Below are 16,942 nucleotides of genomic sequence, written 5' to 3'. Positions count from 1 at the left end.
CTTCTCTGTGGTGGCCCTGGCTCCCTGGAATCAACCCGAGATCAGGACTGCCCCCACCCTCCTTGCCTTTCACAAATTACTGAAAACCCACCTATGCCGCCAGGCTTTGGGGACATAACTTAATCTTAGCTGTTTCATTTTATGTATGGTTTAATTGGATGGTATGACTGTTTTATAATGGTTTTTGTGCTTTTTATTTTGTTGTGAGCCTCTCCGAGTCTTTGGAGAGGGGTGGCATATAAGTCTAATAAAAAAAAATTTATTTTTTTTTTAAAAAGTACGAGCCACAGGGGCGAGCGCAATTTAACGTTCCGGTTCGTAGCCCACCGCTGCTTAAAGGTCATGTGACCGGGAGTGGCTTATCGACCAAGATAAGTTTTCAAAGAGGTGCTTGGACTTTTTTTTCAGTTGATTAAGTCACATTATTTGAATAGCCACAAAAAGGCCAAATGATAGACAACATTATTGGTTGAGCAGCACAGTAACATTTTAAGGTTTTGTACTAAACCCACAAGGTCCAGTATGATAAAAGATTAGGCAAGTAACTAAATTTTTTAAATTGCTATAAATGTTCAGTTCTAGATAATGATTAAAATGATTAAAGCATTTATGGTTAAAAACATACTATTTAATTATTTCCTATTTTAAAAATAATTAAGGATCATACTAAGCTACCAGAGAAGGAAGGACAATAAAAAAAACTATTAAGTATTCAATAAATAGCGCATAGTGCAAATAAATTTACTACCCTCGCTGCGTCTACCTTTTGGGGGCGGCAGCAGCCCATCACTGAAACATCGCAGTCGACTTCGAATGTATACATGAGTAGCTTAGGCCAGGGGTCTTCAACCTTGGCAACCTTTTTAGACTTGTGGACTTCAAATCCCAGAAATCCTCAGCCAGCTTTACTGGCTGAGGGATTCTGGGAGTTGAAGTCCACAAGTCTAAAATGTTGCCGAGATTGAAGACCCCTTACAATTCCCATATATTGGGGCTGGGAGGGGACGTGAGGGAAGCACGAGATGAGGGGAAACCGGACGCACGGCGGCGGGGGTGGGGCGAAAAGGCCGCGCGCCCGCCCCTCTCTTCGAATTCGCGCCGGGGGTGGGCGGAGCCTGTCGGAGGGGCGGGTCCGGGAGGCGGAAGAGCGCGCGGGCTCTTTTACGACAGGTCCTCCTCCCTCGGCTTTACGGCAGAGCTTCTGAGGGGGGCTCTGAGCCTCTTGCGAGGGCGGGCCGCGGGGTAGTTTTCCCGCGGTTTTTTTTTTTTCCTTTTTCTTTTTTGGTTCCCCTTCGCCGGGCGTGTGAAGGAGAGCGGCAGGCATGGTGAGTGCGTGGGAAACGGTTGACCTGACCGTCCTCCCTCCCTCACCGGCGGAGAATTACTTCGCTTTCTGTGAGGAGACCGGCTGGGAATCCCGGGCTTGGTCGTGCTATTAGCTGGGAATCCTGGGGGTTGTAGTCCCAGCATGCCTGGAATCTGTGGAAGGGCGCAAGGCGGAAATAAGCCGCCTTGTTTAGAGGGACAGTCCAGCAGACATTTGCACCGAGTTTTAGACTCCTTTAGTCCATCACTGCGATGCTCCCCTTAGAGCAGAACCTAAAATGAAGGAATAATTGGTTGGGGGGCTTTCTCTTTCCGTGAGGTTGTGCTTAACCCACATCCTCAGGGAAGCTTAACAGAGGAGGTTGTTGGGTGAATATCTTGGCCTGCTTGTTATCCCTGATCAGATATCCCTGATTCTTAGCCCCAGTGATGACGGGCTTATTTTATTTGTTTATCCATTTATTTGTCTGTCTATCTGCTCTTCTCGGGGTTTAAATGGTTATCCTACCTTTTATATGCTTTGGATTACCTCAACATAGAGAACAGAGGTTTTCTTGTTTTCTCTTGTCGTGTTCTGTTCTCCCCACAACCCACCTGTGAAGTAGGTTGGGTTGGGTTGAAAAAAAGCAACTGACCCAAAGTCACCCAGCTAAGGTGACATTAGAATTTACAATCTCCTGGTGATTGGCCCAAAAGGCACCCAGCTGACTTTCTTAGCTAAGGTGAGACTACAATTCACAGTCTTAGCTAAGGTGAGACTACATTTCACAGTCTCCTGGTGATTGGCTCCAAAGGCACCCAGATGGCTTTCTTAGCTAAGGTGAGACTACAATTCACAGTCTTAGCTAAGGTGAGACTACATTTCACAGTCTCCTGGTGATTGGCTCCAAAGGCACCCAGATGGCTTTCTTAGCTAAGGTGAGACTACAATTCACAGTCTCCTGGGGATTGACCCAAAAGGCACCCAGCTGGCTTTCTTAGCTAAGGTGAGACTACATTTCACAGTCTCCTGGGGATTGACCCAAAAGGCACCCAGCTGGCTTTCTTAGCTAAGGTGAGACTACATTTCACAGTCTCCTGGGGATTGGCTCCAAAGGCACCCAGATGGCTTTCTTAGCTAAGGTGAGACTACAATTCACAGTTCCTGGTGATTAGCCCAATATGCCAAAGTGAGGCCTGAAGTTCACAGAACTTTAGTTTTACTAAATCATCCATTCAGGCCATTTGGAAGAAGCATTTGGGTAACCTTTTCTGTGAAATAAAGGCAAATGAGCTCAATTTTGAGGAAATAGCATCCCTTACAAAGTAAGGTTTTCTCTGTCCAATACAATGTTACAGAATGGATTAGAACAGCCAATGTTATGTTACTGAATAAATACTGTGGCTGAAGCAGTCATTGGTAGAACCTGAAGGGTGGGATTAATTCATTGCTGAAATTAGGCTATCTCCAACAGCTGGTAAGCATGGCTGTAGCCACCTCTGTAGTTTTATTGGCCATAATATAAAAATGGCTTATTGTATTTATTCTAAAGTGTTTACTATCCATCAAAGACTTTGACAACTTAATAGTTAGAGAAGAGAAATTAAGTATCCACCCACTACTTCTCCCTCAATCTCTGTTAAAGTTTCCACAGCACTGCAGTTGTGGTTAAATCAGTAACCTTCTCCCTATCTCACTTTCAAATGAATAGTTGGCTGTATAGAGTTTTCTGTTGGCTCCATAGGTCACTATCTTCCCTTGGACTTCTTTATATCCTTATAGGATTCCTCCACACCCCTCAAAATTTCCCAATCTATTTCATAGTCTTGCTTTTCCTTGGGGTGTACTTCAAAATAATAATACCAAATCTGGGCTGCAAAATCCGGTTGCTTCAGAGGGTGAAGAGAGTTTTCTATATCTCTTTGTTGTCTTTTAATCCGAGGACTAAATTTTGTAGCCATAAATGAAGCACTTACCAGTTAAACCTTAACTTATTTTTCAGCACCTAGTCAAGGTCAGCTAGGTGCTGCCATCTGCTGGGCTATTAAATTCAACTTGGTTAATTCACAGTTACTATGTTGAAGGTTCTCGGTCATCCAGATAGAATTGTCATGACAACTGGATTACTTGTTGGCTCAAAATGTTTCACCACTTATCTATGTGGCTTCTTGGTTAGGGAGGCCCAATGTATATGTCCTTTGAAATAATGGAAACCAAGGAAGTTTCATTTATTGGGTAACCTTGATATGCTCATGAGCTGAGCAGGCAGAGAGTAGTTAGAATAAAAAAAATAGAAATTGAAACTATTAAACTCCTCTTTGCCTACTTTCTGCCTACTCACCTAATGAGCCTATCTCAATTAGATAATAAAGTCTAAGGAGAAGGGCGGCATAAAAATTGAATAAATAAAAGAAAGACAGAAAGAAAGAAAGAAAGAAAGAAAGAAAGAAAGAAAGAAAGAAAGAAAGAAAGAAAACCTCCCTGGAGGATTTATATGAGATTCCCCTTGCTCCAGACTGAAAAACCAACTTGCTCAGACTGAAAAAGCTACTTGGATAAGCAGTGGAAATGTTTCAAGCCAACAACAAAAGAAGTTCATTTGCCATGATTCAATTTCCAGGTCATGATAGCTGCGTGTGCAGGATTTCGGATATTGCTAGTGTGAGAACACCTTCAACCAATTTATATGAAAAGCATATGTTGGAAATCTGGTACATAATGTGTTTGCTTTCCAAACCCTAGTTTAGTCCCTATATCTTGTTTGTAAATACCTGGATATGATAGAGTTTTTGGAGAGAGTGTTACCTCTTCATGTCTAGGCAGAGTTGGCATAATTTGAATTACTGTGACATGCTGCACCTTTATGTGATTGTTTTGAAAACCATTTAAATAATGTATCCAATTTTCCTTTTGTACAGAGGATATTGTAGTAGTGATGATATCCTAATTACTGTGATGGCCAGGAAGAATTAAAAGTGCTAGCTTTCGTGTATAACTTTATAATAATAAAGTATAATTCACTTAGATCCATAATATTTCAAGGACTGCCCACAGATTTGTGCTTTATTCATCTTTGGAAGCAATAGTTGCCAAACCACTATATAAATTTGTAAAGTTAACAAGAGATAATACTAAGGGCACATACTCCATCATTCAAGAGGGGACTGACAGCACCATCTCTGGCAGCATTTTAAAAGGGCATTAAAATGCATTTTCCCCTCTTTGTTTTTCATTTTTTTAAAGCTGCATTTGTTGCTGATAAATATTTGAACTTAAATTTTATTTAAAGTAATTATTTTTAAATTATTTACATGCCATAATCCTTTATAATTGGATATTGATTTTTACTATTTTATATTTTTAAATATTTTGGAGAAACTATAATCTTGAAAAAGTGGCTAAAATATATTAAATAAAATTCTAGTGTACCATCTGTTAGATACAATACAGCTGCAATATTCGCCAGATACAAGCCACAATATTTTAAGAGCAAAATTAAAAAGCCCCAAACTGATTGCATTTGCACAGCTCCCAGAGTTATTCTATTTTACCCTCACTGAAAAGAACTAAATGCTACATAAATTAAATATGTATTGAAATAATATATTGGAATTTCAACTTACTAAATTTTGGATAATTATTTCCTATTTAAGACCTTTGAGTAGTGACAAGAAAGCTATAAAACTTGATTTTTTAAAAAAAAAAACTATGAAGGTGTAATCTTAGGAATGTTACTTATCTCATTTCTGATATAGCTTCAAGTATACTTGCATGAGAAATAAGTATTTCCCATGAAACTGCCTAAATATAAATGCGAACTACCTATGGAACATTTATGACTTAAAATTATCAACCTAAAAGTAAGGATAAATTTTCTGACAACTCCTGACAATCAACCAATGGAACAGCTTGCCTTCAAAAGTTGTGGGAGCTTCATCATTAGAGGCTTTCAATAAGAGATTGGACTTCCATTTATCAGAAATGGTGTAGGGTCTCCTGCTTGGTTTGAGAATTGGACTAGATGACCTACACGATCGCTTCCAACTCTGTTAACCTGTAAATGCTTGCTGGTATAATTATTTTGGAAAAGAACATAAAATCATTTATACATATACATATATACATACATACATACATACATACATACATACACACACACACACACACACACACACAGAAACAACCCTAGAAAGTATGTTCTTAACTCATGAGTATCTTATGATGAATATAGATATTTGAAATTTAATGTATATTGTGATGAGAAATAAAGAAAAATCTTCCTAAGGACAATATTTTCTTTATTTTTTTAAAATGCTGTTGTATCCAGCTGGAATAAATATAATTCTTAAGATTTCTGAGAACTTTTAAGAACTGAATTTCTTATACATATGCAGTTATTTCAGTAGAGAGCGATTAAATTGATTGTCTAGCTCTCAGTTGTTTTTGAAATTCTTACATGCACCCAAAATTTGCTCCAAAAGGTTGGTAGAAGAGACAGAGTAAAATCTCATTGGTGAAATTACAATGCCTACCGTATATAAGATTGGAAATGGGCAATACAAGCTTCAGAATTATAGAATATCTTTGTTAGTCAAAAAGGAATGAACAAATGCAAAAATGTTTTGCTTCCTAGTTTTAAAAGAAAAGTATTCGTGTTTTATTAACCATGTAAATCTAGGTTTCAAGATGATTTCCTAATCCTCCTCCCTCCCTCTCCCACTTCTCTCAGACACAGAAACACACAGAGAGAATAAGTTCAGTATAATTTCAAATGCATGGAATTGAAAATTGCCGGCTGAAGACCTTTAGAATGTTTAATCTCTGTCAGAGATATTTGGTTATACTTTTATATATTCAAAAAAATCTTTTTCACTGATGGTGTACAAGCAAAATATTCTGAAGTTAATATTTCTTCATTTCATTTATTCCTTTTCCCCTTTCTTTTAGGCTGGTACTATGATAGTAGTTGGCCTGACAATAGCTGCAGCTGGTTATGCAGGTTTGTTCTTGGAAAGCTTGCTTTATTTCTGCTTGTGTTAAATATGTACGCCTGCTACCGCACGAATCCCAGCGACCGATAAGGTCCCACAGAATTGGCCTTCTCCAGGTCCCGTCGACTAAACAATGTCGTTTTGCGGGCCCCAGGGGAAGAGCCTTCTCTGGGGCGGCCCTGGCCCTTTGGAACCAACTCCCCCCGGAGATTAGAACTGCCCCCACCCTCCTTGTCTTTCGTAAACTACTCAAGACTCACTTATACCGCCAGGCATGGGGGAGTTGAGACACCTTTCCCCCAGGCTTTTTTATACTTTGTTTTATGTTTGGTATGAATGTGCTGTTTGGTTTTTTTAAAATAATGATAGGGTTTTATATGTTTTTTAATATTAGATTTGTTCCACTACTATATTGTTTTTATTATTGTTGTGAGCCGCCCCGAGTCTTCGGAGAGGGGCGGCATACAAATCTAATAAAATAAAGAAAGAAAGAAAGAAAGAAAGAAAAAGAAAGAAAGAAAGAAAGAAAGAATGAATGAATGAATGATAGTATTACAGTCTAGTGAGAGGAAGCATAGGCGTCTGTCTGTCTACAAAGCTATTTTGGATGGTTTAATAAAAAGAAAGACAGTGGTTTGTGTGGATAGCTTCAGTGGCACTTTTTTTTGGCCAAATATGGCTAATTATTTGATACATTTAATTTCATATCACGTTTGTTATTACCGGATTTGATGCTTTTAAGTTTAAAATAGATATCATATATATCTAGGCTCATATATTGACTTGCTAACCGTACTTTATTGAATGACTCAACATTTGCTAAGCATGGTTTACGTAGCCATATTACATTATGGCTTAATCTAATGTGTAGATTGGCTCTGTATGACTTAATCTATTTGAACTGCATCTGTGTTATTGGACATAATTCTGCCTATGGCTTGCACATGAAAATTTGGAATTTGGACCAAAATGATGTAAAACATGGGTAACATCTTCACCAGGATGAGAAATGTGAACTAAGCGCTCTAGTCTAGGGGATTACTTAAAAGGCAGGAGTTTATCAACACGACCCCCAATTTATTGCATTCCACAATAAATTGTCAAGCTTCAAAATAGGATGGATCCTCAGTCACTGCATATATCATATACTTTATGAAAAGATGATACACACTTTCAGAATTTGTTATCACATCAGAGAAAGCTGATCCCCAGGTTATGGGGCTTTGCAGTCTTATGGGATAGAGTCATATTTGGAATTTATTTGTTTGATTGATTGATTGATTGATTGATTGATTGATTGATTGATTGATTGATTTTTATGCTGCCCTTCTCCTTAGACTCAGGGCAGCTTACAACATGTTAGCAATAGCACTTTTTTAAACAGAGCTAGGCTATTGCCCCCACAATCCGGGTCCTCATTTTACCCACCTCGGAAGGATGGAAGGCTGAGTCAAGGATGGAATGCTGACCAAGTACCACAAGGTTATTGCCAAATGACCATTAGGAAGGGGACGTCATTTATAAAGTGTCTACCATGAAAGCTGTCAACAGTGATAAAACTTGAAAATGATAAAAGTGTTAGTAACGTTAGTGACATTTCATTTATCCCACTAACTTTTGCCTCTCTTTCAAGACCATTTTTTAAACAGACATTCCCTCACCCTACACACATTAGGTGTTTCTCTCAGTCTGTCACTCATGTATTATTCTCTCATTACAAGGCCACGGCTGACTTTGTATGTGTAAATTATTTGAAACTTGATTTTCTGAAAGAAAAGTTAAAGAGCACCTGCCTTGCATTTTTGTTTCTACTGCCCATACATAACACAAATGATTCATTGAGGGGTGGCTGTTTAGTACCCTTGTAAGTAATCCTTAATTTAGATTATTTATTGTTGACTTTGTGAAATTCTTAAAATATATTGTTGTCTTTTTAAAAATTGCATCAGTAAATGCTACCGGATCCTTTAAAATAGAATTTGAATTGTGCAAGGCAGAGAGAGAAATTATTTTGTGAAGAGATGTATGCAACTCTTTCTAGGATTTAGTAGCCTGAGTACTGTGTGGAGCGGGAAAAATAAATTAAATCCTTTCAGTGCGATAGGAAGTGCTGGGCCTGTGTTTACATTCTCTTCAGCCTTTTGCAATAGTAGGCAGCTTCTGTGGAAGCATTACATTTTGGGCTGGAATTGTCTAGTTGCGTCTACAGGTTCTGCAGATCTGGCACTAAATATAAATAACTAAAATTGAATCTTTCCTTTCCTTTGAGGTCGCTATGCGCTGCAAGCAGTGAAGCAAATGGAACCCCAAGTAAAGCAAACACTGCAATCTCTGCCAAAAACGGTGAGTTTGTTCTTAACTCCGTATTCTTTTGCAGCAATATCATTTCCTTCTTTGCTTACCATGGGACAAAAACAGTTCAATGCATAGGATTATGAGATCTCATATTTGCCCGTTATAAGCCTTATGCTTATTAAGGTGTGCAAATTAAAAATATTTTATAGACATATTTTTATCTTATGCTAGGAAAAAATGATTAGTTAGTAATGAAGAATTAAGCCATGTGAGAGAACATTAAAAGTAAAATTGTGTTGCCTCTTCTATTTCTTGGCAATGTTGTATGTAATTGGATGCAGTGTTCCCTCTAATTTTTTTCCGGTGTGGGTGGAAAGTATAGTGCCTGAGCAGCATAAAGAAATACATACATACATACATACATACATACATACATACATACATACATACATACATACATATCCTCCCTTTCTCTCTCCCTCTTTCTCTCTCTCTCCCTTTCTTTCCTACTCTCTTCCTTCCACTTTTTTCTCTCTCTCTCTCTTCCTTCCTCTCTTCCCTCTTTCCCTCCCTCTCACTCTATTTCTCTTCCTCCCTCCCTTTATATTTCTCTCTTCCTTCCTTCCTCTCTTCCTCCCTCCCTCTTCCTCCCCCCCATTTCTCTCTCTTCCTTCCCTTCCTCCCCTCCCTCCTTCCTTCCTCTCCACTTCTCTTTCCCTTTTCTTTCTTTCTCTCCACTTCTCTCTCTCTCTTTCCGCTTCTCTGGCGAGCACCGCCTCTGCTCTGCCCCCACAACAGCTGCCGTTGGTGCGGCTACAGCATCGACTCCTCCCGGACCAGGCCTCCCAGCAGGTGCTGCTTGCCGGGTAACTCCAGCCTTCTCCCGCCCCGGCTGGTGTGGCCACCTCGCCACTGACACAGGCAGCAGGGAACGCCCTGTCCCCCTTCAGGGCCTCTTCGACAGCCTTTCCCGGCAGAAGTGCCACATCTGCCTCCCCGCCGGCTCCCGCCGCCACCACGCAGCTCTGCTCACCTGAAGCCTGCTCTCGGCATCAATGGCGCCACAGCACCGTTGTTGTTGTCACCCGGCTGCCCTGCGCCGGCCAGCAAAGCCAGCTGGCCAAGAAAGCAGCGCTGGAAAGCAGCACGTTTGAAAAGTATGCCGCTTTCCCGGACAGCTGGCTTTGCTGGCCAGCGCAGGGCAGCCGCCGTGACAACAATAACAAGAATGGCGATGGCCTGTGCGGCAGCGGGGGAGGAGGTGAAGTTCAGGGCCGAGTAGGCTGAGCCCAGGCCCATTGCCCCCGGCTCCAGGGGGCAGCCCCCAGCACGGCGGTGGGGGAGGAGGCCAACGCGTCCTCCGACGCTGTGCAGGTGGGTATCAGAGCCAGAGCAGCCTCGGCCCTGGCCGCCGACGCCAAAATGGGGAGGCGAGGGGAAGATTCTCTGCGCGGGAATTTTAAATTCCCGCGCTTTGTTATAGTCCTTTTTGACCTCCCAGAGATCTTTCCAGAACTTTGTTGTTATTTTCACTGAGCTGAGCGTCAAAACCTGCGCGCTATAGCACGCTGCCCGCCTTAGAGGGAACACTGGATGTTGTATTTTGTTCTATTTGCCACAATTGAGTGATGTGCATCTTTAATTCCTTACTGGTAGCATTGCACAATACTTTTGTTATAACAACGTATTCTATTTTCAGGCCTTCAGTGGCTATTACAGAGGTGGATTTGAAAGCAAAATGAACAAGCGGGAAGCTGCCTTAATATTAGGAGTGAGGTAAAATTAAAATTAAAAACCACAGGAATATTTTTCAGGGAAAACTGCATAAGAAAAGAATGCGAAACATGTTAGTTGATGTAATTTTGTAGCTTTGATTTGAATAATAAAAAGCTTATGGTAATCTTTTTGCATAATTCAAGCTGTAACAAGAACGTAACAGCCAATTTAATGTTCAGTATTGTTAATGACAGGGTCTCAAAGATAGTGATTGGACTTAGGGTGGATTCAAAGTTTTCAGATTGCTCTAGAATAACAGTAGCACTTAGACTTATATAGCATTTAGAGCCATGGTGGTAGGGTGATTAGAATGCAGTATTGCAGGCTAACTCTGCCAACTGTCGGTAGTTTGTTACTGACCAGATCAAGGTTAACTCAGCCTGCTTCAGAATGCTTTACAGCCCTCTCTAAGCCATCTACATACTCCACATGTTTTCCCCAACAATCTGGGTCCTCATTTTACCAACCTCAGAAGGATGGAAGGCTGACTCAACCTTTAACCAGTCAGGGTCAAACTCCTGGCAGTGGGCAGAATTAGCCGGCAATACAGTATTCGAACCCACTGCATCACCACAGTGCCATAAAAATTTGAATGCTATTTTCTCAAGCAAACAGATTTGTCACATTTATAACTCACCCAGCCAATTAAGCAAAGACGTTCTATAACTGGATGGTGTAATGAGGGATCTGATTTTTTTTTACTATCCTAATAAGACAATGGGGGAAGGGAGGGAATAGGTTTATTGTATGTGTAATTGCAGAACAATTAGAATAAGCCATTTGTGTTTCTTGCTAGATTATCACAAAAAAATAACATGTCGCTTGCAAATATCTCTTAAGCAATGAGGTAGTAAAGTGAACTGACATAGGTACAATCATCTAGTGTTTTTATTTATTTATTTATTTATTAGATTTGTATGCCGCCGCTCTCCGTAGACTCGGGGCGGCTCACAGCAACAATAAATGTACAACAAATCTAATAATTTTAAAAAAAAACACTAAAAAACCCATATATACAAACATACCATGCATAAACTGTATAGGCCTGGGGGAGATGTCTCAATTCCCCCATGCCTGACAGCAGAGGTGGGTTTTAAGGAGTTTACGAAAGGCAAGGAGGGTGGGGGCAGTTCTAATCTCCGGGGGGAGCTGGTTCCAGAGGGCTGGGGCCGCCACAGAGAAGGCTCTTCCCTTGGGTCCCGCCAAACGACATTGTTTAGTCGACGGGACCTGGAGAAGGCCAACTCTGTGGGACCTAACCGGTCGCTGGGATTTGTGCGGCAGAAGGCGGTTATTATTTTTAATAATCTGACTGATATTTTATATTTTTACTAGTTATAAATTATCTAATTAAAAAATAAACTGTTAGTCCTACAGCTAACAAAGCAAAAGTCAGGGAAGCTCACAGAAGAATCATGCTTTTGAATCATCCTGATAAAGGTAAATCAGAAGATGTTAATATGACTGTTTTCACCTGGTTCATGTAAAATGAAACTCCTGTGGGGCTGCATGGGAACATTTTAAGAATTGAATTTAGACATTCTGAATTCTGTTTCAAAAAATATTTGAAAGTTGTGCATGCAGATGGGGAATACTAGAATTTTCTGATAAGTCTGGCAAGCTATTGTTTCATTGTAGCTACTAATGTAGTTAAAAAAATTTGCATGTTGACCATTTTATCATTGAAGTGACTAAAATGTTTTATTATTTTGGATATTCATTTCACTGATCACATATATTTCATTTACCAGAATAATGGAATAATTTCTGTCTTGTGAACATGACAACCATATTTTCCTCTTTACCAGGTGGGTCTCCTTACGTTGCAGCCAAAATTAATGAAGCTAAAGATTTACTGGACAGTCAAGCTAAGAAATGAAAACTCATCACTGACTTTAACAATTAGAATATATTTTCAAAATAGCCCAAAGAAAATAGACAAATGAAGCTGTGATACATGCCAAAAGGAAATCACGTTGATGTAGGGCAACTCTGGTTATTTTCAGAAATTAATCTCAACGACAACTTCTAATGCACTAACAAAGTGCCAGCTTTGTACAGAAACAGTTAATCAGATAGTAATATCTGAAATTCATACTGTTATCATTTTAGATTAAAAAATTAGGAGGATAAATGCGAACATTCAAGATTCTGCTGAAAACACCTGTGAGGCTTAATAATATTTTGATGTAATTTATTTCTCAGCTGAGAACAGCTGTATTATTTTATCATGGAATTATGGTGCAGTATTCTTCAGAAATGATTTTTATTACCAAGATTGCTGAGCAATAAAATTCGTACAGTATTTGTTTATATGACTGCATAAGAAAGTGTTGTTATAGAAGAGTTGCCCTCATAAGCTGGTGTATACCTTCCTGCTGGTCAAGCAGCCATTCCTGAGAACCTAGTTGGTAACCTCCAACTTTCTAATAGAGCTAAACAAGTTTTCAGTTCTTTATACCAAGAAAAACTTAGATTTATTTCTGAATAATGGCACCTGCTTTTGTGAAAAATTTGAAGATGATTAAAACGGGAAAGAACTTGGTTTGAAGATGTCACGGATTTTAAAAATCCAAGTATTAAGCACTGTAAAAAAAATTCTCCTTTCTGTTTTAAAATCTAAACTAGATTTTGCCCCTTTTAATTGTGGGGCGGGGGGAAGAGTTATACTGGGGCTTTTTAATTGATTTCGTGGCTTCTAAAACACTTGTTTTTTTATGTTTAAAACCTTTTGTAGCTTACAAAGCATGTTGCTCAACCTATTCTGGAAGCTGTATGCTTTTTTCACTTTTTTTTAATCTTGGAGGTTGCCTAATTTGTTACCAAAATCAACTTGAGTTGCATGATCCATAATTGAATCTAATTAGAGCAAGAAGCTCTATAGGACAGCTCTTGGAATTCTACGTTTGAGTGAGTAGTTTGGGGAATTTTTATGCGGGATTCTAGTTGGGAAGATGTATTGGAACATGGTGGTATGCCTCCTTTAAATCTATTGACATGAGCCAGTCCCCATGTCTGATGTATCCCAAGATGGACTTGTACGCCACATAAAATTGAGTTGTTTCAAATTGAGGATGGCTCACCGCCCCGCCCCACCCCCGAGCTCTTTGGAACTAGGAACAGAATGGAATAGAATTCTAGCCTCTAGAGAAGGGACACCTTCTCTACAGCGAAAATATCAAAGTGGCGGATTTCTGCCTCCATCAGTGCCTGTTTGGTGGCATTGGATGGAACCAGACACCTGATGTATGGACTGGGGACGTTGACTGGTAAACTCTATTGTGAGGCCTAACTAGGTGGTCTGCAAAGCTCAGATGTCCATGGAAGTTAATTCCCATTGGACCACGAACTGTTGTAATCTGCCACCAATGGGAATCACCTCTCTGAAATCATTTGGGTCTCAGAAAAGCCCTAAATCCAGATCCCTAAAAAGGCGTTTTGACTGGGAAAGCTGACTGCCCCTGTCTTGTGGTCTGTTCTTCCTGGGAAATATGACCTTTAGAACTGGGGCCCACCAAAGGTAGAGTCAGACCAAAAGGGACAGAACACCGGTCCATTTGTTAATGTACATGCGGCAGGACCTTCCTTTTCTCCGTCTTCTATCAGAATGGAATCTAGAGATTCCCAAATAATTTTGTTGGTGTGAAGGTAGCAGCTAATAGGCGCAATTTGGAATGCATGTCTGCCTGCCAATTGCAAAGCCAAATTAGACGGTGAGAGGTGACACTAGCCGTCATCGCCCGGGATGCAAATTTAGTGGTATTCAGAGTTGGATCCACAGAAAATTTCGCTGCGGCCAGTAATTTATTAAAATCCTGCCATAGGCTGGAATCCTCTGGTCTCAACCTAAACTGTATCTCTCTAAATCACATACAGTGTTCCCTCGATTTTCACGGGCTCAAACTTCGCGAAAAGTCTATACCACGGTTTTTCAAAAATATTAATTAAAAAATACTCCATGGTTTTTTCCCCTATACCACAGTTTTTCCCGCCCGATAACGTCATATGTCATCGCCAAACTTTTGTCCGCCTTTAATAAATATTTTTTTAATAAACTTTAATAAATAATCCTGGTAATAATCTAAATGGTTGCTAAGGGAATGGGAAATTGCAATTTAGGGGTTTAAAGTGTTAAAGGAAGGCTTGCGATACTGTTCATAGCCAAAAATAGTGTATTTACTTCCGCATCTCTACTTTGCAGAAATTCAACTTTCGCGGGCGGTCTCAGAATGCATCCCCCGCGAAAATAGAAGGAACACTGTAATGGACATTCTATTAAAGAATGTTGCAGCTATAGCTGCCCTAATAGAATAAATGACCACCTGGTGGGACTTGACGTTTTCGGCTTTGCAGTCGTCGGGCTTAAGGCCTTCGGACACACCAGAAAATACCACTTGAAAATACCAGATCGGCAACATGAGGATCCGCAGATGGAAGCTGTAACAAATCTTCCATTTCTGGGCAAAAACCATAAAATTTCCTTTCAGCCGAAGTAGGACCAGGGACAGCTAATGGATGGTCCCAGGATCTCTTGATGGCATTGATAAACAACTGAGAAGCTAGATTGACATCAGATTAACATTCAGGCTCTGAAAACAAGCCTGCAGCTGGATCAATTCCCATTGTGGGATTCGAGGACTTTGAAGACAAACCAATGTTTACTGTGAATTTATTGGAGAAGTGTTTTAAGTTTAAAGTTTAAACTTTGGTTTAAAGAGGCCTGTAAATACTGGCTGGTCAGGAAGGAAACCTTCGTCATCAGACAAGTCCTTATCAATAATGCTCCCTTTACCCCAGAGAGGCTTCACTGATCCCTGAAGAGTGATGTGAATAAGCATCATCCAAGTTGGACCAAACTTCCTCTAACTGAGCAGGATTGGACTGACAAAGGCGGTCTTTGCTATATGCCCATAGCAATCCCTTGGGAATAGGCGTTGGCGATCATATCTTGAACATGTGCTGGAAGGTGTTGCCAACAATCTTTTGTAGAGTGGAGCCCCGCTACAGAAGAGTGAATGTTTTTGTGGATGTTGGCCTAAGATTAGAAGCCCCCTGACAATTGGGTGTCTCCCTGTACTATGCCCTGGGAGAGCATGGGCCTATCTGGTGACCAATCCGTCAGGTCTGAGCACCTAAGGGAGCCTGAGGAACCTCCTAGGATGGAAGAGAAGGCAACACCTGGGGAGACTGTAGCAACAGCAGGGTCATCTGTTGAGTTGTCTGTGACAGGGATGCATCTGCCTGTGTTTGGTCCTTAGCAAACTGTTTTTCTAAGGCTCTGAATCTTACTTCTATATCTTTTAATGCTTGCTCCTCAGTATATTTAGCAGCATTTGTTTTCGTAGCCCTGTCTTTCGAAGAAGTTGGCTATTAGCTATGGCTTTTTTGAGAGCAACAGAAGAGGATGAGCCTTCCAGCCCCTGATCAAACTTACCAGACATTATGGAGTCAAATGAGACCGTGTTACTCTGAATCAGGGCAACCCTGTACTCCAGGGACGAAGAGTAGTACTGCCCTGAGGCAGGGACTGTTGCAAGGTAGCTGAGTGAGGAAACAACTACTGCTGTCCCACGGATTCCTGGAAACTGCACTCACCCAAGGCCCCAACTATCAGATGCTGGAAACGGCTCTATTTATAGTAAAATTGGAGAGATTAGGGCCATTACACCCAGAGCAATCATCAGACAATGCCTCCAAGTACAAAAACGCCAACAAAATGGCGACCGGCACTAAATGCAATGTAATGCTGCAATCATGGCCAAATAAAATGGCCACTGTGATGAATCTGCCCGGCAACAGGCAGAGGCTCCAATCAAAAATGGCCACTGAATTTAAAAAATGCTAGTAAAATTGCTGCCACTATTCACGGAGTGAAACTAGCCTCTCTGCTACTGTTCTACCTCATGAGGACTTACTGTTGGAGAAGACATCTGCTCATTTCCCCCATCAAATGTTCGGAGAGGACTTGCCTCTGCCTACAGCCATTCCACAAGAGTATAGCCCTACGGGCGGTTCTTGACAGCATACCGTCGAACCTTCTCTCATGCTGGCAGCAATATGGGGGTCCTTTACTAAAGAAAGTCCAAGCAGTCAGAAAGTCCTTCAGTCATCGGAGAAAAAAGGGCAGCCAAGTTAAAAAATTATGTCCCTCTTGCACCGACTGGATTTTAAAACTGGATCTTCCTAGCCAGTGGAGCAGTTAATCAATTAATTCAGTCCCCATGACAACCGATGAGCTTAACCCATGCTTAGACTCTCCTTAGCAGCACACAGTAGAATGATATGTTATGGGATATCTGATTAGAATGCCAGAATTTTTAGGATCAAAAATTTAAATCAAGGAGAGAATCCAATTGCGAATTGAATTTTACCATTTTTTCATAAATTGTCCTATTACTGCTTCCCATGAAATAACCAGTAAAAAGGAAAGGCATTTAGATCTGCAACTTAAATGAGTAACAATGTTTCCAGCTACATAAATCTTTCAGAAAATGACCATATGCTCTTTCACTCAAAGGTAATACCTCCATGAGAACTTTCCACCCTTGTATAACAAATTAATAACTAGCAAATG

At 40.5% G+C, this 16,942-nt stretch overlaps 1 protein-coding gene across 3 annotated transcripts; it reads left to right on the top strand.

Moving 5' to 3' along the window:
- Positions 1-1,162: 1,162 nt before the first annotated feature.
- DNAJC19 (DnaJ heat shock protein family (Hsp40) member C19) lies at positions 1,163-12,681 on the top strand. Of its 3 annotated transcripts, none has more exons than XM_070753689.1 (6): positions 1,163-1,325; positions 6,254-6,305; positions 8,567-8,640; positions 10,292-10,368; positions 11,738-11,808; positions 12,177-12,681. In XM_070753689.1, the coding sequence occupies exons 1-6, from the start codon at positions 1,323-1,325 to the stop codon at positions 12,245-12,247; spliced, it is 348 nt and encodes a 115-aa protein (XP_070609790.1). In that variant the 5' UTR covers positions 1,163-1,322; the 3' UTR covers positions 12,248-12,681. The 3 variants fall into 3 exon arrangements, with proteins under 3 accessions (XP_070609790.1, XP_070609789.1, XP_070609791.1); XM_070753688.1 differs by lacking the exon at positions 1,163-1,325 and adding an exon at positions 2,416-2,448; XM_070753690.1 differs by lacking the exon at positions 1,163-1,325 and adding an exon at positions 2,744-2,783.
- The last annotated feature ends 4,261 nt before the right edge of the window (positions 12,682-16,942 follow it).

Source organism: Erythrolamprus reginae, chromosome 5 (assembly GCF_031021105.1).
Source record: "Erythrolamprus reginae isolate rEryReg1 chromosome 5, rEryReg1.hap1, whole genome shotgun sequence".
NCBI classification, from domain to species: Eukaryota; Metazoa; Chordata; class Lepidosauria; order Squamata; family Dipsadidae; genus Erythrolamprus; species Erythrolamprus reginae.
Note: the sequence above shows the minus strand (reverse complement) of the source record. Positions and strands in the feature narration are given on the sequence as shown.